Here is a 23,795-nt window from a genome sequence, read left to right on the forward strand (position 1 = left end):
AGCATTTTGTTACGTTGGGAATAACTTGCTATACCATAGATACTCTAAAAGTTGGTTGTTGTTTTTTTTCTGATTGTGAAATTTATAACCTGGGTGTTCATGAATGAAAAGTAAAATTTGCAGAAATAAGCAAAACACTGAACTTCAATAGGAATTAAGTTTGTGAAGAGTGACTTGCTACAGAGTTTGCAATCCTTGTGATTTGCAATGAGATTTGGATAAATTATGTGACAAAAAAAATCCTAGTTGTTGAGGCTCCCTCAGGTACTTGGCTTGCCTTTTTTTTCCTATGCCCATCTCCACAAGCAGTTTAGCAGCTGAAGTCTGGTGAGTTTGGTTTGTTTGCTTTATCTTATTGCACTTACATGTTTAAGGTCTGTGCCAGTACTGTGTAGCTTTGTATTGCTGTTGTTTTGTTTTCTGGAAATCATATTTATCCGTATTACATAAATGCAGTGAAAGTTAAAGGTGGCAAAACTCAGTTTCCAAAATAAGCTGCTCCCCCATTCTCCAGCAGTGGAAAGTCATTTTCTTGAGTTTTCTACAATTATTGTGCATAACAGATCAGGTATCCTGAATTCTAATTTGAGTCAAGAGCTTTTAGACCACTTTCTCCTGTTCTGTTCTCTGAATTTGCAGTCTCTCTTAATGTTTTTAGCAGTGCTTAAACTGCTGGGAATATGAAAGCAATGAGCAGTGAAACAAGGCTGTTCACTCCACACCCCCTTTCTGGTTCCTGAAGTAATTCAGCATGTTATATTGAAATTGGTTTAATGTAATTCTCTGTTACTTTCTCTGGTAGCAATCTCCATGAGAATTAATGCTGCATTTTCTTCAACCTGTTAGATTCACTTCTTATTTTGGATCTATTGTTCAGAGTGCAGGCTGCCTCCTTTTGACTGTTACGTTGCATAGGCCATTTCCTTTCAGATTTTCAAGGTTAAAAAAAGAATTGCTGTCAGCTTCGGAATGCCCTACCTAGTCCGAAATGAAAGAAATTTCATTTCGCATTTCAGAAAGGTTTATACATCTTAAAAGTGTTGGGGAGTACTACCCACAAAAATGTCCATAAGCATATAAATATGATTCTTATCACTGCATGAGTTGCAGTATTCAGTTGGCTTACCTTGTTTTCACGTTGAGTTATGGGTACATTGAATAGGCCAGCTCTAGAAGGACCCTGACTTCTGTGCCAGGGTCTACAGTGTTAAAGCGTTGTCTGGGCTTCCTAACAGGGGACATGGATATTTGAGTGGGTAGTTTAGTTTTTCAGCATCACAAGCAATGATTAAAAATACATGATAGTGCCAGGGTTTGAATTCAAAATGAGTTGTTTTTTGGAAACTGTGGACTAGAAGTGGCTGTATTCCATATTGCAGCTTGTTAACATGGCTTAATTAACTCCTGAAGGAGTACCTGGTAGTACAGAGTGGCCCTGATAGAGTGCTGCTAAATGGTGGTGTTGAGCTACTGTTGGTATTACAAAACCTAAGTCTGTAGTAATAAAAGTGTATACCTCCTGTAGGTGACCAAGATTTCTAAATTCAACACAACTCAAACTGAGTGAAAGCATTGTTTTTTTTGTAGCTATCAGAGAAAGACATGAGCATGCTGGAGGAGAGAATAAAACGATCAGCCAAGAGACCATCAGCTGCTCCCGTGAGACAAGTAGAAGAGAAACCTCAGCGTACTCAAAACATCAGCGCTAATGCTAGCATGCTGCGGAAGGGACCAGTTGAGGACATGTCTTCCAAACTCAAGTATGTAATGATATATTGTGGTCTGTAGCTGGTATAGTATATGTGCTAATATCATGTCCAGCAATGTTATTTTAGTTCTTGTATCATCATCTTTGCATGTTGTGAAAATTGGCCAAATAATTTAAAACAAAATGTCTAAAACTTTTTTTTGTCTTGTCTGTCTTTAAATCTTTCTAAATGGTCTTGTGCCTTTTTTCACTGCTTCTCCATGGACAGAATTATGTATCGCACTTATAGGATGTAAGTACTGCCCACTAACTCCTTGGTAGCAAGGCTCTTATCTTTCAATTTCTATCCTGGTCATCCCTTCCTGTGGGTGACAGGTTTATCAAGGCCGACTCTAGGTTATTTACATTCTCTGATCTAAATGAAAATAAGAAGCAAAACATACATGTTTCGACAAAGGTAACTATAGATCAAAGTGCAGGCAGACATGGCACTTTGGTTAGGTAGCTGTTGGAAATGCTGGGAGAACTTAGGACTACATGTTACATTTGAATAGGTGTTCACTGGGCCCTATTCTTAACTCGTTAGGGCAGGCATGTAGCACAGAAGTGGATGAGCATGTGTGAGTCGTGGAGCCTGGAGCAACAGTGCTAGAAACAAAAGCTCAGAAACAGTATTCCTTACCACTTGCTCAACAGGGAAAAGTCCCTGTTGAGAATCATGTATTAGAACACTTCAACTGAAAAATCTACTATGAAACATTAGTTCTGAAGGACAATGACAGTCCTACATTCAGTTAAGCTTGCAAGATTCCTATAAACATATGCATCCTATTCATCAATTAAAAAAAGCCCCCCTGTGAAATTTAACTCTATATTCCATTAATGCTACTTTAAACTGTGCTGGATCACTCTCAGAATGAACAAGTGTGTACCTAACACTGCTGCAGGGGGGTCTCAGGTTGTGTTATAAGCATGACTAAGAAGGCAAGTAATGAGCAGCTCCTCTTCTGGCCTATAAATAATTGTTTTCCTAAGGGGAATAGCAAAGGGGATTGATTATTAAGGGGCTTGAATAAAATCATATCTTCAAAATCTGTGCTATTCTGTTATGAGAGCTTTAGGGCTACCAGTGGATGCTAGTGCTAGTACTCTTGCCTGTTGTATATATAATTAAAGCTTCTCTCCTGGTTTCTGTAGCCAAAATCGCAACATGGGCGGTCACTCTGAGACATCGCATACAGTTCCACGGGAATTCCAGCTGGATCTTGATGAAATTGAAAATGACAATGGTCCTGTCAAATGTGAGATGCCAGCACTAGTACAGCACAAACTAGATGACATCTTTGAGCCAGTCCTGATTCCTGAGCCCAAGTGAGTCTAGTTGCGTCTCTTTAATGAAGTCATAGGGCTACTTAAACTACTTTGAGAAGCAGAAATGACCATGTTCGTTCGTACATTCAGACTTCTTTGCATAAGAATGCAAAGAGTCAACTAGTTTGAAGAGAGATGTCAAAGTGACAGTCTGGGGTACTGTTCTAAAGTCCGGATAACAGTTTTTTTCTAATCAGAAGAAACACCGATTTCTGTTCGCTTTTGTATTTTACGTATTTTTAAGACAATATTGAGTTTCTGTATGTATTATCAGTGTCTTTACGTAGTGCAATGTTGTTAGAAACACAGCGCAGTGTTGTTAGAAATGATTTCTGCCTTCAGCGTCCCCTGAGAAGGATTTCATTTTCACTCTTGTCTCTAAACTGTGACTGTGAAATAGCAGTTCAGTACGAACCAGAACTCTTTGGAGAAAGGGTAACAAAGCACTGTTTTCTTCAACTGTTTAGAATCCGTGCTGTGTCCCCACACTTCGATGACATGCACAGTAACACAGCTTCTACTATCAACTTTGTCATTTCCCAAGTAGCCAGTGGTGATATAAACACAAGCATCCAGGCTCTGGCCCAGGTAAGAGAGTGAAGGTAGCAACTATTCATACTGTATTAAACTATCTGCGAGAGTGATGAGCTGCACTCTGGTAGAGCAACCGTGTCGGGTGACATGGGCTCTGCTCAGAATCTCCCTGATGACAACACTAAGTGCACAGGGGCCATCTGACTCGCTTTAGCAATAAAAATTTTGCTTGAATGTTGTAGATCAGACTTAAAGAAGTGCTAAGGGGAAAAAATCAGTATGTCTTTGGTTTTGTCGAATGTCCACCTATGCTAAGTTTGAAAAAGCAGACTCTGAGAAGTGAGGTTTACCTTTTAAATGTAAACTGTTTTGCAGGTCCTCAGCAAAATAATTTTGTTATTTTCCCTCATAGCTTTTGTGTGTTTATAGGGTAGCTTTAAATGTATGGAAGTGTTTTTTTCTGGAAGATTTTATGAAGCTGTTAATTCCAGAATCTGTAAGGCAGCATGTAATATTCTCATTTGTACAGGATAGAATTGCAGCTCTATAAAAGATAAATACTTTGTATTGTGATTAGCAATTGAAATTTGTGGTTACTAGTTTCAGGTGAAAGTTTAGAACAGAAATGCCTTGACAAGTTAATTGGAAGGGCAAGACCTTTCTTACAGAAATGTTTTCAAGTTAGTTATTTTGCACTGTTTTCAGTATGTTGACCTTACCGTACTTGGGTGTTTTGTTTTTAAATCTTAGATTGATGAGGTTCTCAGACAGGAGGACAAAGCAGAAGCAATGTCTGGACATATTGACCAATTTCTAATAGCTACGTTTATGCAGCTTCGGCTAATCTACAATACACACATGGCAGATGAGAAGCTAGACAAAGATGAAATAGTGAAACTTTACAGCTGTATTATTGGGAGCATGATATCGGTAAGGCTTTAACCTACAAATTAGTGAGAAAAGCAAGTGATTTCTGTGTGGAAGTTGCAGGAGAATAGAACATCTGACTAATTCCTTACCTTTTGAGTGCTTAGTTGGGCGTCAAAGTATTTTCAGAAGTAATTCAGTAGAAATAACCTCCCTAGTTGCATTTTTATTGTTTAATGTTGTGGGGTGGGGCAGGAATGTTAAAGGATTAAGTAGTGTGGTGAAATCTTTATATTGATGTATTTCATGCAGGGAAGTCTTCTAATCTTGTCCTCAATTGGTAGCTATTTCAGATAGAGAGTCTGGCTCGAGAGGCTTCTACTGGTGTACTGAAGGACCTAATGCACGGTCTTATTACATTAATGCTGGATTCTCGGGTTGAAGACCTCGAGGAGGGTGAACAGGTCATCCGATCAGTCAACCTCCTGGTAGTGAAAGTTCTGGAAAAGTCTGATCAGACCAACATCTTAAGGTATATTTTGAGCAAGAGAGATGAAGTAAAACTGTGATTACTGCTTCTCTTCACCTGTTCTTCTGTGATCTGATTGCTTGTTAGTCATTCTATAAGCGAAGAATGAAGTCTTAAAAAATTGTTCAGCTAGTTAATAAAGAACTGTCACTGATTGTTAGTGGTAGTCAGAGCGTAACTGCACAATCTCTACTGCTGAAGGCAGGTTAAGCAAACTAGCTTAGCGTGATTCTGTATGCTTGGTAGTTCAGCGTACTGCATCTTAAACTCCTGTAAAGTACTAGAAAGAAAGAGCTCTTACACAACATGACAAACTGCTGGACTAGCCCCAGTCTCTGGGGATATTGTGTGTGGGAACTGACATCTTATCTGTGTAGCACTCTCCTGTGTAATTCTGTTACTGAATTTATTCCTTCTAGTGCTCTGCTTGTTTTGCTCCAAGACAGTCTACTAGCAACAGCCAGCTCTCCAAAGTTTTCAGAACTTGTCATGAAGGTGAGTCTCTAATAGAGGTTTCCAACTCTGAAATATTTGGTTTATCTGAATCAACAACCTAGCTTTAAAGAACATACATATTTTTTAAAATGGTGACCATAAATTGAAATATTTCTTATAATACTATTAAATGTTACATGCAGGGACTTCATTGTGTATGCTGAGTTTACATCCTCTAATAGTTTACAGAAGTTTGAGTATACCCTCCCTACAGAGGAGTCACCTGCTGGGTTTATTTGCTTAGGCACAGCACGGTACAATGCATTCAAAGAATCCCAGGCTGGGAGTTGGCTTAAATCTAGGCAGAGTGGACATGCAAATGTGTGCATTTATTAGTATGGATGTAAGCTTTTCTCTTTATTATACAACGCCCTTTTGTAACTGGCGTGATTTAGAGAACTAAATTTTTAAAGAGAAGAACTCAGCCTTAATAAGACTAAACCTGAAAGCATGGTGTTAAGGTGTACTTAGTATACATGTATTATCTGCTGACACTTCTTCACACAAAGCATTCAGTCTCCTGTTCCTGGTAGTGAAGTCAGCACAAATGCACGCAGTTTTATGTGTCCTTGCTAAAGAAGGATCTGGACATGGTACAGCTAGTTACAAAGACTATATGTACCGGTTAAACTAATTTTGACAGACAAGCTGCATGTGTCAGGGTATGTAGTAGCAGACTGAAATGGCTCTGATACTTCTGTGTAATCTGGTCTTGACGTACTTAAATGCTTCTTCCATGAGTTGTCTTGCTCTAAGTAAGCCTGTCATTCCAGTGTCTGTGGAGAATGGTGCGTCTTCTTCCGGAAACTATTAATAGCATCAATCTGGATCGGATTCTACTGGATATCCACAATTTCATGAAGGTCTTTCCCAAAGAGAAGCTGAAGCAGTGTAAGAGTGAGTTTCCTATAAGGACACTGAAGACTCTACTCCACACCCTGTGCAAGCTGAAAGGACCCAAGGTCAGATCCAGTGCTAGTTATTTACTTTGAAATTGGATGTTAATGTGTTCTATAAAGCCTTTGCCTGTTTTTCTTCAGATCTTAGATCACTTAACAATGATAGACAACAAAAATGAGTCTGAACTGGAGGCTCACCTATGTAGAGTAATGAAACACTCCATGGACCAGACTGGAAGCAAAGCTGATAAGGATACAGAAAAAGGGGCTTCTCGCACAGTAAGTAATAGAAATGTGACGGTAGGCAGAGGGAATGTAAGGCAATTTACTCAAGAAACAAGCTTAACTTAATTAATGTGGAGCATGAAGTAGTACTTACTCTTCCAACATGCAACTAGTGTTGGAAATACTTTCCTAGTTTCACTTCTATGGCTTTGGGAACTTGCAATGTGTTTGTTATATGCACGCAATATTCAGGTGATCTCAGGATGAAATGGTCTGAGACATGCAGGTATGCAGCACAGGCTTTATACTGCTTGTTAGTACATCTACTAACAGCTAACCATACCCAGACCAGGTTTTAAACACTGGTCTCTCAGAAGCATGCTTACAGCTTGATGATGTCTTCACTCTTGTTCTTTGTAAATAGCGGCTACGTAAAAATCCTAGTCACTTCAAGGTTTTCTTCATCTTTGAAACTCTGTGTCCAGCTAACGGGTTTCAGTGTACTGTGGGTTTGCCTAGCTGCCCTTTTTATCTAAGAGAAGTTTATGTTGTTCACTTTGTTTAGAAGTTTCCCTTTATTTATTTAGGAGGAAAAAGCTTCAAAGGCCAAAGTGAATGATATTTTGGCAGAGATATTTAAGAAGATTGGCTCCAAGGAGAACACTAAAGAGGTAATTGATCTCTTCCTGCAAGAAAGAAGGCATGATACATTAGAATGGTGTATACAGCACTTGTAGTAATACACAGGAACTCTTCCCTCCCAGGGTTTGGCAGAGCTATATGAATACAAAAAGAAATATTCTGATGCGGACATCGAGCCCTTCCTGAAAAACTCATCTCAGTTCTTCCAGAGCTATGTGGAAAGAGGCCTCCGGCTGATAGAAACAGAACGGGAGGGGAAAGGACGCATTGCTTCTTCTACAGGTACATTTTATAGCAAGACAATTGATTTATGAGGAGCAGATATACAAGGAGAGCAGTTGCATGTGCCGTGTTTAAAAATATCTGAATTTTTTATGGTGTTCTGAAGTAATTTATGTATTCTCTTAGTACTTGTGTTGCTTCATGAGGCACCATTTACCAAGACTATGCATTCCTAGTTGATAAGAAAGTTGTTATAACCATTGTCACACTGCATCAAAAACATCTGAAAGGCGCTTGATAAAACATCTGTTTTAATTTTTGTTTTGTACCGTGTATTAAACATTAGCATATGCTTCATGTTTCTGGCATTAAGAACTGTTTCTGGAAGACGTACAGCTGGTTTGTAACAGCAGCAGCTGTCAGGTTCTCCTTTCACCTTTTCATGACAAAAATGGTACAGCAAACTTTTTGCTGGGACATTGTTTGCTATGGAATTTGAAAGTTTTAACTGATGATTCCTTTTCAACAAGTAAACTTTTACATTGTATAAATTACTGTTAAACGTGCTTTAAATTTTAGTGAGTATTTTCATTGCAGGTAAGTACAAATGACTAACGCAATGTTAGAGAGGAAATGTGGCAAATGATTAGCTAATAGTAAAAACAGATACAGTCTGGCAAAACTACACTTTTTATTTCTTCAAGTATCTAACTGTCCTGTGAGATTTTAGTCTTTTCTCCAGCTACTGTTCTTTCTCCTGTCCCTGCATTGTGAATTACTTTGAGAAGAAAGCTTATTTCAGAACCTCATAAATGTGTTTGACTAGATAGAACAGAAAATTCTACATTAAATTCTGCATTATATTCTGAAATTCTGTACAGCCAAGAAACTTCAGTTTGGCAGTTAACACTTTGAATTTGTGCCCCAATTTTGTCATCCTTCCCCAGCTGTAATAGTTAAATACAATGAAGGATATTGTTCTGTCTGGTGAGCTGGGCTTTTATTTAAACCAAGTATAAACACTTTAATTCTCAAATCTATTTTAAACACTCTTGCAGTAAGCTAGTAAAAACAAATCCCTGTCCACACTAAATGTTGTAACTTGACGTTCACTTCAGAATGAAAGTTTTTCTCATAATGTAAAGTCCTTTCCTAGTCTTTCAACAAAGTGTTTAAAGTTTCTCTACTACACGCCTTTTGGAAAGCATTATTTCAGATTAAACTCGAATTTGCAATACATTTTAAGTTAACTGAACAAGAAGTAAAGTTTACAGTTGGTGGTGAGGTCTGCCAGAAGTACTACTGAACTTAGAAAAACACAGAAGGCTCCAAATATTTTCCATCCTGCCAGTGTAATTGCTGAGTTCCCTCTATTGTTTACTTTTGATCTGCATCAGCATCTTTCTCCCTCCCATGCACACCCTTCCTTCTCCAGCTACCAGCGCTACTTCTGGAGGTGTTCTATTGCTGCTTAAATGTCTTCATTTCTTTTCTTGTTTTTCAATTGTTGCTCTTTCAAGGAAATGATCTAATGGATGTTGAAAGAGCCTGATATTTCTTTACTAGCAAATGCAAAGAGTTTACTAGTTTATGGATTGGTTGATTCTTCATCTATTGCATCTTACTTGAAGCAACTGATCAAGAAGCTTATTTTTGAGTTTTTAATTTTTTTTTTTTACTTTTTTTCCTCATCCCCCATCCTCCAGGAATTTCTCCTCAGATGGAAGGAACGTGTGTTCCTGTTTCCACCCACACTGTATCTTCATCTATAGGAAACACAAATGGGGAGGAAGTGGGGCCTTCGGTTTACTTGGAAAGATTAAAAATCCTCAGGCAGCGTTGTGGCCTTGACAATGCAAAGGTATTGTATTTGACAATGCTTGCAAATCCCATGGAGTTGTACCTCATTTGCACTTGTTTTTTTAAGAAATCAAATGATTGGCTCCTCTGTGCCTAAGACAGATTCAAGTCAGAATCTAGATTTGATCTGAGGCTGAAAGGTCTCAAACATATTGTCATGAGTCTAGTGTGACTACTTCTTGCAGGTGGTTGGACTTCTGCAGTTTCTTTGTGTCCAAACTGACATCAAGTTAACCAAGAACTACTTAAAAATAAATTATAGGAATTGAATATTGTAGTTAGCTTTGCATGGTTCTGCCTTTGGCAGCTGACTTTATAGCACTGATGACTTAGAGGAAAGGGAAGGAAAGATATCACTCTGTTTTCAGTGTTTTCTGTGAAGCTGAAAAGCCATGAATTATGCTTTGTACTCAAATGGCTTTTGCCATTATCTGTTTTAACACTTCACTTTCCTCCATCGTAGCAGGAAGACAGACCACCTCTGACATCTCTGCTCTCTAAACCAGCAGTCCCTACAGTTGCATCCTCTACAGATATGCTTCACAGTAAGCTCTCCCAGCTCCGTGAGTCACGGGAGCAGTACCAACATCTGGACCTGGACTCCAATCAGACTCATTCCTCTGGCATTGGAACTACCACAGCTTCGCCCTCTTCTGCAGCAGCTAATATTGATGACTTGAAAAAAAGATTGGAGAGAATAAAAAGCAGTCGCAAATAGAGATGCGAGAGAGACAGCATCACAGTTGCTTGGGCTGTCATCAGCTTTAGTTTACTAAACTAGAAGTCTTCATAGTTAAATGGCCTCGTTTAGGCCTAATGTATACAAACTGGTTTATGTATAATACGGTGGATTTTGGGGGATTGAGTCGTTGTGGCACAAGTATTTGTACATACTCTGCTTCTCAGTGAGCATCTCTTGACAATAGAAGGCTGTCTGTGTATTAGTTTTAGTGTACAGACCTGTAAACAACCATCCTCTTGCTCAGACTAGTTTCTCATAACTTGTTTTTTATTTGTAAAATTGTCGTTAAGATCTTTTTTCCTAGTTCTTAACTCTTAGATCTTTAGTGATTTCACTTTTAATTTTGTGAATTCTTCTCCATGTAATCCTTGAACTGTTGATTCTGTATGGACACATGGCATGAAGTAACTAATTTAAGTGTCTTTTGTAAATAAAGTTTGCATTAACTATACCAGTCTCTGTAGGAACAGCAGTGACTGCTGGCGAGAGAAGTTGCTCTCTATTCCTGAATGTTAGTGACTGGGCATCTAGCAACTGAACTAAGCTGTTCTTGACATGAACACGGGGCTTGGATATATTATAGGGAAGATGAGTATATTCAGTGTATACTACCTGTGGGTTGCAGTCCTGAGACTTTGCACTCTTCTATAAGCAGTAGTGCATTTTTTCGTGTAGTTGCTCTTTATTTTTGTTCCAGAACATGGTTTCAGTAAGTTGAGACTACTTAGTTTGCTGACATGCTTATTTGAAATTACTAATCCTTGTGATGCCTCTACCCAGATTAAGCATAACCTCATCTGTGTACAAATAATGCTTTCTCTTTGAGGGAGCCTGCTGCTGTTGATAAGGAATAGATTAGCAGTGAAGTGCAGTCAGAGTACTCGCTTATCCTGAACTTACTAAGTGGTCTTCTTCATGTAGACTGCAGCACCACATTCAGTTGCGTTTAAACATCCAATGTTAGCAAACTCTCCTGTTTTATATAACTAGAAAAGACCTGGTAGTGTTAGTCTGCAAAAGCTGCAGTCACTGCTTTTTAATTTGTGAGAGAGTTCTGACTAGCCTTTTTCAGAAGCAACGAGTACGAAAGCTTAAAGACCTACACTGTGTAGCCTTTCTGGCTCTTTCATCTCTAGGGAGGTGATGTATTTTAACCTTGCTACTTCACTTCCATGGGTGAGCTGGTTGTGAAGTATAAATTCCACATCTGTTCCGTAGCTTGAACAGAGTTGTTGAGGAGTTGGACGGGCAGGCTTAAAACAGCACGTTTCTGCTCTGGGTTTTAACTTGGTTCCATGTAACCGCTGCTTTTGTTGTTTGCTCTGGGGCCCAACAGTCTCTGCATCTGGGCTGTTGCTGAGTCAATCTTGCCTGATTACAGTAAAATCCTGGCTTTAAATTAATACCTGTGTAACAGATCTATGCTAGAGCTTCTGCAAACGGCTGCAATTTTCCTGTTACAGGACCCCTAGGCTGGGGTTGCAGTGGATTTGTAATACTGCTTGGTGCTTGTGGTGAGTTTGTGCACTGTGATAGCAGGTGACTTGTGAGCGTTTGCCATCCTGTGTTAATTGACATGATGCCATTCATTGCTCCACCGCTTTGATTTAGTAGTTGCAGTCTCCTATCCTAACCTGAAGTGGTCATGCCCTTTCTTGTGAAACAGACCTGAATGACAAGTGGAAGTGTTTGGACATTATTGGTAAGTGCTGAAGCTTTGTGCACTTAATATGGGGCTGTTTATGAATAGTTGATGTCTGGCTTGCATTGGAGTTACTGCCACTACCTCTCAATTATCAGCTGCTTTTTGAAACTTACTGACATTTAAATGAACCCATGTGTTTATTTACTGTACCACATCTAGCAGACGTTCTGAAGAGCTGTTTGTTAATTAGCTCAGGATGTTAAAACAGTGATGCCTGCAAACCTGCATACAGCTATTTTAAACTTGAAACTGAATTGGAAGTGAAGTACAGGAATAATTGAGTAGAAGATATAGTTGCTTACTATGAATGAGTTTTTGCCCTGTGTCTCTGTAGTGTTTGGTTGGACTCAATATCCTGGGAGTTCTGAACTAAAACTTGTGCACATAAATTAATAAAGCCTAATCTTTAGCCCAGAAAATATTTAAATAACATTAAACTGAGTTTTAAAAATGATTCCTCTGTATTGTTTGTAATAAGTCCGCATTAACAGTGACTTACTCCAGAAATTGTATGGTCCTGGTTCCTGTCTGTTAGATACAGTTTCTTACAGATACTAGATAGTTGTGGAAGGGTAAGGCTAAAAATGCAAGCATTAGAAGGGCTAAGCATTTTCATTTCTCAATGCCTGTGATTATCAGTGACTTTAAACAGTTGTGGAACTTGTGCAGTTAAAAATTGGTTTCTTCAGATATCTCTGGGAGGTTGTTTTTGTACTTGCTTTGGGCAATTAAAATGGGCTGTTTTCAAGTAGGTGCACAGATAAGCCATCTTCAAGGAGGCTGCAAAAGCAAAACGCAGTAATTGATTGTTAACTTTGTTACCAACTAATTTCAGGTATTTTTTTCTGCCATCTTTTTTGCATGTCTCCCTAATATAACCTCTTTGAAGCACAGGCAACTTTCTGTTGCCTGCTTCTCTAACTTGATGGCACTGTGAAGGATGAGGAACTTGGTAATATGATGTCACAGGCAATAAGGATGGCTTATAAATCTCATGATCACTTTAAGAGAAAATTGCACTGAACTGATTGGTTTGTCAAGAATACGTTATTCACTACTGTACTGTTGGGTCTTTGGTCTGCAAGTATTGCTAAAGAGTTCATGAAAGAACTGGAGCTTGAGAGTGATTCCTAAACGGGCTTTATAAGAACAAAACCGATATAGTGCAGGATGCTTCCTTTGGATGCACCTTTGACCGTGCACCAATTGCTTCTTTCTCTAGCTATGCCAGTGTAAAAATACACTTCCAGGTTGCAGCACCACCTGCCATGTAAAAAGTTACTGCCATGCAATAAATCAAATGCTACTTCTTCATCTATTCCAACCCCTAGTCCTGTGTAGGATGAGTTGCATGTAGCTGGCATCTTTAGATGCTAACTTTGCAAATAGTGGTGCTGGTACTTTGTTGACTGCTAGCACAGCCAAGAACAATGCCTTTCTTATTTTTTAAGAAAAAAATTGCTTTACTTTTGACATCAGTATTGGCATTTTGAATAATGCCCCAATTTTTGTAGGGGGGATATCTCCAGTACATTCTCTGTTCAATTTCTGGAAGAGAAAATGTGTTGACTTGAAGGGAGGAAATAATGCATGAGGGAAGTTTTGCTTACTGTATCTGAAGTCCATCATCTGAGGTCTATAATCTCTTGATTATTAGAGCTGATAGAAGGGAGGAGAATGTCTGAGGCACAATAGGTAATTAGCAGTACAAGTAGTGTCATTTGGTACTCCTGGCTATCGTGATTGCATGGATTCAAGTGCAATCCAATTCAGTATGAACAAAAGGAAGATGAGGTTGTTGAGAACTTTTATTTTCAAGGGAGAACACGTTCCTTTAAGTTGTAGGCATACAACTTTTACTTCAAGATCTTCAATGCTTACGTTTTCAAGAACTGGAATACTGTAGCAAAACAGAACAAGCAAGGGAAATGCTTCTTCTATCCCCCATGTTTTTCAATGGCTTTTCGCATCCACTTTTTCAGACGGAATACATGGGTATAAAATCCGTATTTGCCATCTCGGTCACAGCCTTCTCCCCATGAAACTATCCCCACTTGATACCAGCGATTGTCCTCCGGGTTCTAAATCAGAGAAAAATGGGGTTGGCATAAGGAGCAAGCCTTGTTTATGCCCCAGCCTGGTTAGTCATGCATGCTGCTTTGGAATTTAGCCTGGCATATACTAGATAACAGCTTATTGTCGTAACTGTGTCTCCACTCTTAAACCTCTAAGGAGGATTTGGCCATCACTTAAGAAATCTGTAGCTGATCTCTCTATTTGCTGAGAGCTCAGTACAGAAATGGAGCTGAGATAGATGACTGCAGGATTCATCTCAGTTGCTCAGGTCAGGCTTGAGATGGGTTTGCTTCAGCCACTCAATGGTTTGCATCTCTGCTGCTGTTTTTTAGACAACTATAAAAGTTCAGCATAACACAAACCCAGTGCCATGTGTTTTATAAGTTTGAGCTTATTGAACATACCTTCATTACAAAAGGTCCCCCACTGTCCCCTTCACAGGCATCTCCTCTCTTTGAGTCTTCAGGACTGTAACCTACAGGAAAGAAAATTCAGACATTTGGCTGTAGGGGAAGTGACTGGTGTTGACCATCTTTTCCTTGAAGTATTGCCGCATGACGTGTCAGAGCCATGAGGTTGCTTTCTGCTTCTACCAATGTTGGACTTAAAGGAGTTTAAATTTGATATTTATAAAACAGTCAACTCTGCTTCTGTCTTTTCAGAGTTACGGATTGCATTGTAGTGTGCCACCCTCTGTGCTCTCATTCCTGTTTTTCATCAGAATATCTGTTAGACAGCTGCCACCTTATTTTCAGCTGTAGGTTGAGCTACTCTGCCTTCGTTTTTACAAACCTGTGAGCTCGAGTTCTGTGTACCTTGTTCTTTCATTGTATTGACTAGAGACATGGCCTTCCTCATTTTTATTTTCCTGTCATTCTGGAGGTTCTACTCTTTGTCTCGTCCAACTGACTGTTAATCTTCCTACAGACTTGTCATAAAGAAGTAGGGGTTTTACTTGAATTCCTGATGAACTAGGCACTATCCTTGCATTTTCCCATCGCTCAAGTCTCCCTTTTGCTGCTCTATGTCTGAATCTCAGCTATTTTTCAAGTGTTTTCTAGAAAAAAAAACTATGAATACTATATTGTTGGTGTAGTCTACTATGAAATTGGCTTCTATCCTAACTCAAGCATTTGTGTGTTATTAAATGCAAAGAAGACAAACTCAGCCAAAACTTTTTGGAGATTTGCTTGCAGAAACTTATAAAGACTGCAGGAATGAAGAATACAGCAGAAAGCATTAAACCAGTACATAAATCCATAGCGTGTTTATATCTTGAGTGCTATGTTTATGTCTCTTCCCTCTCCAAAAGGGTATGGTGCTAGAAGAGATTTAAGAAGGTGCAGCAAGGATTATCAGAAGTACAGAATGCCTTCTATTTTAGGAAAAATTAAGTCCTACTCAGCTTGGGAGAAAGATGACAGAGCTGTAAGAGGTCTGTAAAATAGCATATGACATCAAGAAAAGTGTTTTTAAAGCTATGAGTACAGATGTGCACCTCTTCAAATTTATTAGACAGGAAACTTAACAGAACATGAGGAATGACTCTCTTCACACATGCTGTAACTAATATGTGAAGGAGCCTGCCACAGAAGTTGTGGGCATGAGAGTAAATAGGTGTTCAAAAGGTTGAGACAAGTACAGAATGAGTCGTTTAGCCTACTGAGTAGTATAGCTGGTTTGTAGCCTTTAATGCAGAAAGTTGTGGAACTGTTCCTTAGACTGGTGAAAAGATTGTGTTCTCAGAGTTCTTGCACAGCTGTTGCTGATAGATAGCAGAGTGGTGCCATTGTGCTAGTTAGTCTGACAGCATGGTGTCACAAACCTTATTCATAGCTTTAACTTCTGCCTTCATGTCTGAAAGTTGAAAAACTTATCACAGGAAAGTTATTCATCAGGAAGGCACTTGAAAATTTATCAGAAAGCAACCTTGTGGTATGAGTCCCATCAGGAGCTCAGCCCCCTTGTCTTCAGTGGCAAGTTAGCCTTATGTCTCCGGGTCTACTTACCTGCACAGAACATGTTGTCAGTGACTTTAACTCTGGTGGATGCCTTGCAGGTATCTTGGTCTACAATGGGTACATTGAGCTGTTGCAGGACTGCAGGGAGGTTGCTTGGGCTAGTGACCCATGTTTCTTTCAGATTCCCCCAGCCAGTTACCCGTCCTTTATAACCTGCCAGCATCAGCCTGTGGAAGCAATTGCAGAATGGAAGGAAGTGTAATTATAATCAAATTATAATCAAATTATAATCCTTCTGTGGAAATCCTTCCACAGAATGGAAAGAAGCATAATTATAATCAAATATGATGTAACAGCTTTCTCCTGTCTGGCTCCTTTGCTGCAAATTGCCTGAACAGGCATATTTATTTTGTCTTCTATGAAGGCCCAAAGGATGCTGTTGTAACCTGTATTTCTAGGATAGCTGCCTCACCTTTGCACAACCTCTTTGGTAGGCAGGCAGACAGGATGGATGTAGTCACTGAAGGCGATCGGTCTCTTCAGGTGCAGGAGTGCAATGTCTCGGTCCATGTTCTCTTTCCAGTTGTACTTGGGGTGGATGATGATTTTATCCAACAGAGCAATTTTCTCTTTGTTCTTTTCATATCTGAAATAGTTGTGAAGGAAAGAACTCATAGTACAATAGGAAATGAGCAGCTGTGGGTCTGATGCTTCTCTCAGATCCATTGTGCCCCCTGAGACAATATTCTCCCCCCCTTGACGGGAGTGCCCCTTTAGACTTTCCAGGGTTCTGCTCACCCTTTCAAGATCAGCAACTGCTGTCTCCATTAAATCTCATTATTGAGATTGATAGCATTGACTCTATATATTTCCTTGCGTACTGAATGATATTCTAACCTCACTGTATCTCACTACTTCAAGGGGAAAGCTAGTGTACTCTCACTTAGTTTAGGCTGTTTAGGCTCTTACTTTGCCCTGAAATGTTTCCCAATCCGCACCAAGATGTCATTTGTAGTTAAGTTCTTGTCCCAGGGTGGATAAAAAAGACAATGAGCAGCAGTCAGGACCCAGTTACTACTGATGAGGCTGGCACCACACAGGAGCTCTTGAGGACTCTTTTTGTAGAGCATCACCTGCCTGAAACAAAAGGAAAGAGGAAGACTTAGGACTAATGTCTTGACTTGCAGCGTGTGTCTTGGGGCAATGCAAGGAGAGCAGAATTTGGATCGAGCAGGGACATGCATTGTGCTGTACTGGTAAAGAAGACTGTAGAGGTCTATTTCTGTTTAATAGGCAATTTATCTCCTTTACCTACACTGACTTTGCATCCTCTCTGCTCCTGCAAAGCTAGAAAGAGGAGAGATGAGTCCCACTACCACTCTAGCTTTCCCTGACAAACATGTACTTAGCTCAAGCACAGAGAAGCTTCTTTCCTACTACTTTTCTACTGCTCTGTCACGTGCTTGGAGAATCTGTACTTAGAAATGGTACTAACCGCATGCTTCCTGCCATGAGAGATCCCTTTTATTTTCCCGTGTTGGAAATGAAGAGAAGGGAGATGTAACTCCCACCACAAAGGACTGTGATGAGATAATCCTTACCAGGGGGAACTTCCCAGTTCTGCATCATCCCCATGCACAACTCTGCCTCCTATATAGGACTCCAGCAGCTCCTTCTCACTTTGGTCTGTTAACTTTTTCTTCTCAAATAAAGGACGGGTGCCACAATCTGGAGGGGAAAAAATAAATAGTCTGGTTTTGATACTCTACCTCATTCACAATAGCAAAATTGTCTGCAGTCACCCTGCTAAGCTGGAAAAGCTTAGGACAGGCATGCTAATTACCTCCATGATTTTAACTAGAGCTTAACTTTTGATGAACCTTTAGGCAATTTAAATATCACCTACCCCTGCTTTTGACAGCATTTGGTAAGCTGGTATTTCTGAGGTACAGTGAGTGTTCTGTGGGAAGAAGCCGCAGCTTTTCTATCACCTGATGCTGTATCTAGAGTTTTTGCTCACCTGCTTCACCTGCACCAAAAGTTTCATCATCAAAGAAAGTTTGGAACTCTTGAGGAAGGAGGGTACGTCCTCCTCTTTCCTCCAGCTGTTCATTCTCATCCTCTAGCGAGCTGTCTGAGAGAGACAGAAAGATGAACATTGTAAAAGGCTTAGCTGCTGTGGTTTCCGTGTTCAGAGGAGTGTAGATGTCCATTTCCCCACACAGTGAGAATGACAGGGGAATGATGTTTGAGAACCCTTGCTAGTTTTAATGCTCGCTGTCTACCAGCATGAGTTTTTAGGGAGAAGAGCACACCCGGGAGAGTTAAGTTATATACATGGTTAGTATACATAAGACTTTCACACGTGTGGCATTGTATTAGTGGTAGACTTATCAGTACTAGGTTAAAGGTTGGACTAGATGATCTTAGAGGTCTTTTCCAACCTGAATGATTCTGTAATGATTCTATTATTATAATTCCTCCCCCTCCCCTGTCAGGTCCTTCATTCTACTTGCATGTGCTACCTTTTTGCCACTGCCTCATAAGTGTGCCTACTCAAACCAATACAGGGTTCTCACCGCAGTAGTGCAGGTCACAATATTCAAAGCTGGGTGATTCATCTGTTACACACCAGACACCCTCTTCATCTGCATCAGGATTCCGACAGTAATTCTCCAGCAGCTTCACCTCTGGGGCGATGTTTTTATTTTGGAGCAATGCCTTGGCCTTCTCTGAGTTCCATGGCAGGCACTTAGCCCCAGACACAGTGACTGAGAGGGTCCCTGTATAAAGCATGCCTCTCTCCGGTTCACAGGGCTGCACTGGGGCTGGTGTTGTGACCCGTGGAGTAAACTCAACTGTTGTCCTGTCTTGACCTGGAAGGGCAGAAAGCTTGATTTTAGTCTTAGCTTTGCATTAGAAAAAACTGAGCAGCCACTGAGGAAGCAGCAGTAAGCAGCTTAACGGGGGAGACTGCATCTCTGTGTGATTGATTCATGGCAACTTGAACACAAAGGAAGTGTGCAAGAAAGCTAAGGATTTTCTAGTCCAGACATATCCATGCACATGTAAGTGTAACAGTTGGTTACTTTGCCATAGGGCAGAAACCAACTCATGAGCAGAGATGGTACCAATGCATGATCATCACAAAGCAAAGCATTATTTTTCTCCAATTTGCCATGTGGCGGACTGGAGTAATGTTAATGATTTTAATGCTTCAGAACAATTCTTTGTCAAATTCGTTATGACCTCTGACTTCCATGAGTCATTGCCTCTAGTCTCTGCTTTTGCAAGTGAAGCTTCTGCTGTGACGAGGTTCTACACTTTTAACCCTTTCTTCTGAGATGAAGGCCAAGCCCCAGAGGAGACAGCTCTGTGTTGTAGAGAAGAAACGGGAAGGTACAAGTGTAAGGGGATAGTTCTTCCTGTCAAGGGGGATAATGAGAGAAGGGCATCTTCTGTCTTACTGAGAGGAGACAGAATATAACACGCTCCATGCTTCTGTATGAGTGAACATTAAGGCAAGCAGTCAAGCGTAAGTTGTGGTGGTTTTATCCTAAAGTAATTTTGACCAAAAAAAAAAGGCAATATGACTCATTGCTGTCACAAATTAGAGGCAGCTGAGTCAGGATTTGGGGGTGCTCCTGGCTGGCAAAATTGCAGTAAACTGTTGACAGCAGGTTTAATCTAGATTTGGATTAGTCTAGAGAAAACACTACGTTAGAGGGTCTTACCCAGGGTGGATGTATGGGCATTGACACTTTCTCCCCAGCCACTTTTAACCTTTAAGACACAGCTTCTCTACTCTGAATGACCTCTGTTCACATAAGATCCCTTCCTGTTAATTCTCACCCCTTCCTTAGCGTCAGTGTTAGTGCAAAATTCCTTGCTAGTGGAGGGCTTGCTGGGGCGTAGTGCTGAGGCATACCGCACACTGGAATGGGACATTCCTCCCGTTCTACTGTTGGGTCCCGGGTGTAGCACCATGGGCCCTCGGAGTTGTCGTCTGGGTTCCTGCAGTAGTTCTCAATGAGGTTGGGATAGATGGTGGCATTAAATCTGTGAGAAGAAGCTGGTTAAGCTAGGAAGGAAGGACACCCTGGAAAACTCTTCAGGGGAAAGGGGGAGATGCACTTACTTAGGTATATGTGGGTATTTGCTTGTCCACACTTGACATTCAATCCCTGATTTGGTGTAACTAATTGTCCCCTGATAGTTCTGGCCGAGACCAACAGAGCAATTACCTGTCAAAATCCCAACACAGGGTAAGCCTGGGCCCGTGGAAATGGATGTTATGCTTCTCAAGGTCAGAGGTACCCTCCCACAAATCCCTTTATCTTTTAATGCATATACAAGCCTGCACAAGCATTCTCTTTATGGGGTGAGAAGAGCACATGGCTTAAACTCTCTCTGCTTCGTCAGAGGGAGCTCATCCTGAGGTTTTGTTCTTTGCCTTGGCCGTAGGCATAGGTCATAGCATTTCTGAGAGGCCAGTCTAGCCTGGAGCTAGAGTCAGGGACACACTACTGTGTCACTGGGAAAAGGACAGCTACCCTCTATCATTTTAATTGGGAAGTCAGGCAGTTTGTGAAATGGTTAGTGGGGAAATAAAGAGGGCAAAAGGAATTTCAAGATACCCTCATGCTATTTTTTCCTTCTAATCAGATGACCTCACCACCTCCAGATTGTTTTTTTTCCTTCCAAGCTGTAGGAAGCAGGTTTCTGGCACTCAGGGAACTTGAGGTCGACATGAATTTCTTACCTTCTAAACAAGCATCCAAAGCTGTCCTGGTCTTTCTCATGCCCTGACATACTAACAAAATAAGAGAAAAGAAAGACATTATAAGAAAGGAGTCTAAACAAGCATCATGGTTCGAACCATTTTATCATCTAGGGGCAAAGCATGAGGGCTTTGTCCTGGAGAGTGAGCTCTCACAAGGGGGAAGGGAGCCATTTCTCCAGGATGGGTCAGTACATCCTGAGGGAGAGCAGAGCACCTGCAGGACTTGAAGCAACTTACCTTGGTATTTTGACCAAAATGCATCCTGTAAAAACAAACAAACAAAAATATTGAAGAGCAGAGATGCAGACATCAGACCTTGCTTAGCTGTTGCAATTCAACCAGTAGAATGCCTCATCACAGCAAGTGGCGCAAACTAACCTAGGTCTTTTGATGGCAAATACTATGGAGTCCAACAAAGCAGAAAATCTAATATAAAGCTATATTCCCACCCAACAGACACAGTAATCAGGTCTTTTTCAGCTTTGCCCAAGATAGGCAAGCATCTTGGAGGCAACACACTGAACTTCATGCATGCATGTTTCTGCATCTTTGCAATACCCAGACATAAGATCTTCACCGTATCCAACAGTCTGAAGCTTGGAACCACCTCATCTGTAAGCCCCTGTCCCTAGCTAAGTGGAAGTGGAACAACTGTTGAGGAATATTACAACGGCTTCTGGTTAGCTACCTTCCTTTCGCAACCATGGGTCTCCAAAATTATGTTTTTATCCTGCTACTATATCATGTGCTTGGCTTTATGCCCCATGCTGGCAAAAAACAGTACCATAATACAGCCACGTCTGTGTGACAAACTAGCCTAATGTCTGCAGGTGTCTGTACCATCCTGTGAAAGGTCATTTTGACCGTTAATCTGTCCTGAGCCTCCACCTTGTGTTTGTCTTCTCTGGATTGACCTAGAACAGGATGTGCCAAAGGGACTTTTTACCGCTAACAAAAGCAGAGATGCAAACCCTGAAGATCAGTTACTGTGCAGGAACATTTGCTGTCCCTGTTAGACTCTTGATCATGCTATGGATCATCTCAAGGAGAGACTCTGGTTGTTTGCTATGGACTTGCAGCTAATCAGAGTAACAGAGAGGACTATCACTTCTAAAAAAGACCAGAGATGCTTACAGCAATTCTCCTTCATCAATGTGCAGAGGAAGCAGAGCCTGTGCTGCAGTACTGAAGTCCAAGGAATTGAACCTAGAACCTCTAAAGATCAATGCAGGTACTGCTCCATTCTTCGGATCTGTGTCTCTCCTACGCAGCCTGAGAGTTTATGCCGCTTTAGAAATACTCTGCAGAGCTTGTTTCTTGCTGGCTTAAACTCCTAACTGGTCATCTGTTTTTTGTTTTATTCTCAGGTGTGGAATTCAACACCGATACTGGCCTTGGGGCTAGGAGCGTTTCACAAAACAACGATGAAAAAAATGTAGCAGAGTGAGTGAGTGTGTCTGGAAGCCAGAAGAAGGGACAAACTGTGCCAGAGTTTCATCTCAAAGGGGCTTGAGGCACCTGCACTCAAAATATGATTGCAAAGTCATCTGTTCCGTGACTGTCTGGGGCTGTGGCAGTTCAAATGTGTGTGGCAGCATGCTGGACTAGCGGAAGATGCAATTCTTGGCTAGTAGTTGAGGAAATAGTCACTTTTTTTCACTTCATGTTTACAATAGAGAAGGAAGGAAAAGAATTTGAGCTTTGAGGTGCATTTCCTGGTGTAGCTCTAGGAGGGAGTCTCCCTGAGGATGTCTAAGCTCTCTGTGTCACACACACATCAACCTTATCTTTCTATCACAAAATTCAACCTTAAAACCCCAGTGCCTGGCTTTGTGTGACCCACTGGTCTCACTGCAGGAGTCAGCTGCGGGCCACCCACGTGCCCTGTGACGTACCGTGTCAACGGTGGATTCGAGGGCTTCGAAGGCCTCCTCGTAACTGCATATCTCCTCCAGGCACTCTCGCTCCAGGTTTCCTTCAAGCATCTCTTCGAGAAATCCCTTGTTGGCACGTCGTGGGCGCTTGAGCAATGACAGTGCCTGCCCCTTTTCCAGGAAAACTACCGAGTCAGAACACTGCCAGTCAAAGGGATGCTCGCAGTGGGAGGGTCCCCGCATCTTCCCTTGCAGTTTCCAAAAGTCACGCTCAGCTGATGTGATGATCCCATAGCCCAGCCTCCCCCAGTTCACCACAGAGAGAGGAGAAGCCCTACCCAAGACCTGTCAAGTCCACACCTGAGGATCAGTGCAGTCTTTCTATAGTTCATCTTTTGGGGTTGGCATCACTGAGGCAGCAGAAGTGACAGGAATCCTCAGCAAAGCTGCTCTGCAGATTTGCAGTTAGAGAGGCTTGTTTGCCTAGAGCCCGCCTAGAGCCCTCTGCCAAGCAGGGTATTTCTGTCTTGCCAATCTCATACTACTGCGATAGGCATAGCTCGATTCCATCTTCGTTTACAGAGACTCTGAACTGAGACCTGTAGACAGGTCTTCCCCCACAAAGCAGTGTGTCAGAGAGGACCTAAGCTCATATTAAGAACAGATAGATGAAGTAAAGGCTCTGGGAAAAGAAATGGAGCAATGAGCAGGAAGGCTGCATACTGCGTATGACCTGAATTGTAGATAAGGGCAGCTGAAGAGGCAGTGGAGAATTGTGGCAACACAGGTGAGCTGAGGAACTAACCCAAAAAGGCCCGTGGCTGTGCTACACAAGGTCCTGGACTGAGCCCCATTCCCCTTACCCACCATCTCCCAGCTGACCCACAAAATCTACTGAGCTGTTGTCACTGGCTTTCTCTGCCAGCTGCTGGATGCTGCTGCCTCCTCCTGTGCAGGAAAGCCCTATGCTCAGTCCACTCTCTGCACCCTTTTGCTCCTAGCTACAAGGTTTTAGAAGCTCCACAGGCTTTATCCCTGGAAAGAAATAAGCTCATCTTCCTTCCTTCATCCCCTACTGGTCCAGCCCTTCTCCCTGTGCCAGAGACTTACCTCCATCGTGGCTCAAGGTGAGGTGCAGAAGGCTGGAAAGGAGCAGGCCCTGCAGTATGCTGCTTTTGCTGCGCGCCATGCTGTACAGCCCTGGCTGCGGAGGAAATGCAAAGGGAGCAGAATAAGCGGAGTCACAGCCCCGCCAGGTTAATATTAAACCAGAATGAAGAAACAGGACTGCAGAGGTCATGG

General features: G+C 41.4%; 2 protein-coding genes and 1 non-coding gene across 8 annotated transcripts in view; 2 read left to right on the forward strand and 1 right to left on the reverse strand.

Annotated features, from left to right (window-relative positions):
- CKAP5 (cytoskeleton associated protein 5) overlaps nucleotides 1–12,253 on the forward strand; it is a 49,838-nt gene extending 37,585 nt beyond the window's left edge. For 4 of the 6 annotated variants that reach the window (XM_035327012.1, XM_035327017.1, XM_035327014.1 and 1 more), the window contains 13 exons: nucleotides 1,588–1,760; nucleotides 1,977–2,000; nucleotides 2,906–3,079; nucleotides 3,547–3,667; nucleotides 4,364–4,543; nucleotides 4,825–5,012; nucleotides 5,429–5,504; nucleotides 6,278–6,466; nucleotides 6,545–6,682; nucleotides 7,216–7,299; nucleotides 7,393–7,552; nucleotides 9,199–9,353; nucleotides 9,816–12,253. In XM_035327012.1, coding sequence (XP_035182903.1) covers nucleotides 1,588–1,760; nucleotides 1,977–2,000; nucleotides 2,906–3,079; nucleotides 3,547–3,667; nucleotides 4,364–4,543; nucleotides 4,825–5,012; nucleotides 5,429–5,504; nucleotides 6,278–6,466; nucleotides 6,545–6,682; nucleotides 7,216–7,299; nucleotides 7,393–7,552; nucleotides 9,199–9,353; nucleotides 9,816–10,070 — 1,917 coding nt within the window. In that variant the 3' untranslated portion in view covers nucleotides 10,071–12,253. The remainder of the gene's footprint in view (nucleotides 1–1,587; nucleotides 1,761–1,976; nucleotides 2,001–2,905; nucleotides 3,080–3,546; nucleotides 3,668–4,363; nucleotides 4,544–4,824; nucleotides 5,013–5,428; nucleotides 5,505–6,277; nucleotides 6,467–6,544; nucleotides 6,683–7,215; nucleotides 7,300–7,392; nucleotides 7,553–9,198; nucleotides 9,354–9,815) is intronic. The other 2 variants (XM_035327016.1, XM_035327018.1) reach the window with 1 other exon arrangement.
- Nucleotides 3,713–3,823, forward strand: LOC118168717. Its single transcript, XR_004751755.1, has one exon. It is a non-coding gene; the product is annotated as a small nucleolar RNA SNORD67 (small nucleolar RNA).
- Nucleotides 12,254–13,602: 1,349 nt separating the features above from the next.
- F2 (coagulation factor II, thrombin) lies at nucleotides 13,603–23,736 on the reverse strand. The gene is made up of 14 exons (XM_035327019.1): nucleotides 23,604–23,736; nucleotides 22,515–22,678; nucleotides 20,857–20,881; nucleotides 20,599–20,649; nucleotides 19,975–20,080; nucleotides 19,765–19,895; nucleotides 18,416–18,712; nucleotides 17,857–17,970; nucleotides 17,438–17,564; nucleotides 16,806–16,973; nucleotides 16,309–16,482; nucleotides 15,885–16,063; nucleotides 14,280–14,350; nucleotides 13,603–13,880 (listed from the first exon to the last, which is right to left on the reverse strand). Exons 1-14 carry the CDS (start codon nucleotides 23,680–23,682, stop codon nucleotides 13,737–13,739), a joined length of 1,830 nt encoding a protein of 609 aa, XP_035182910.1. The 5' UTR covers nucleotides 23,683–23,736; the 3' UTR covers nucleotides 13,603–13,736.
- Nucleotides 23,737–23,795: the final 59 nt, after the last annotated feature.

This window comes from Oxyura jamaicensis, chromosome 5 (assembly GCF_011077185.1).
Source record: "Oxyura jamaicensis isolate SHBP4307 breed ruddy duck chromosome 5, BPBGC_Ojam_1.0, whole genome shotgun sequence".
NCBI classification, from domain to species: domain Eukaryota; kingdom Metazoa; phylum Chordata; class Aves; order Anseriformes; family Anatidae; genus Oxyura; species Oxyura jamaicensis.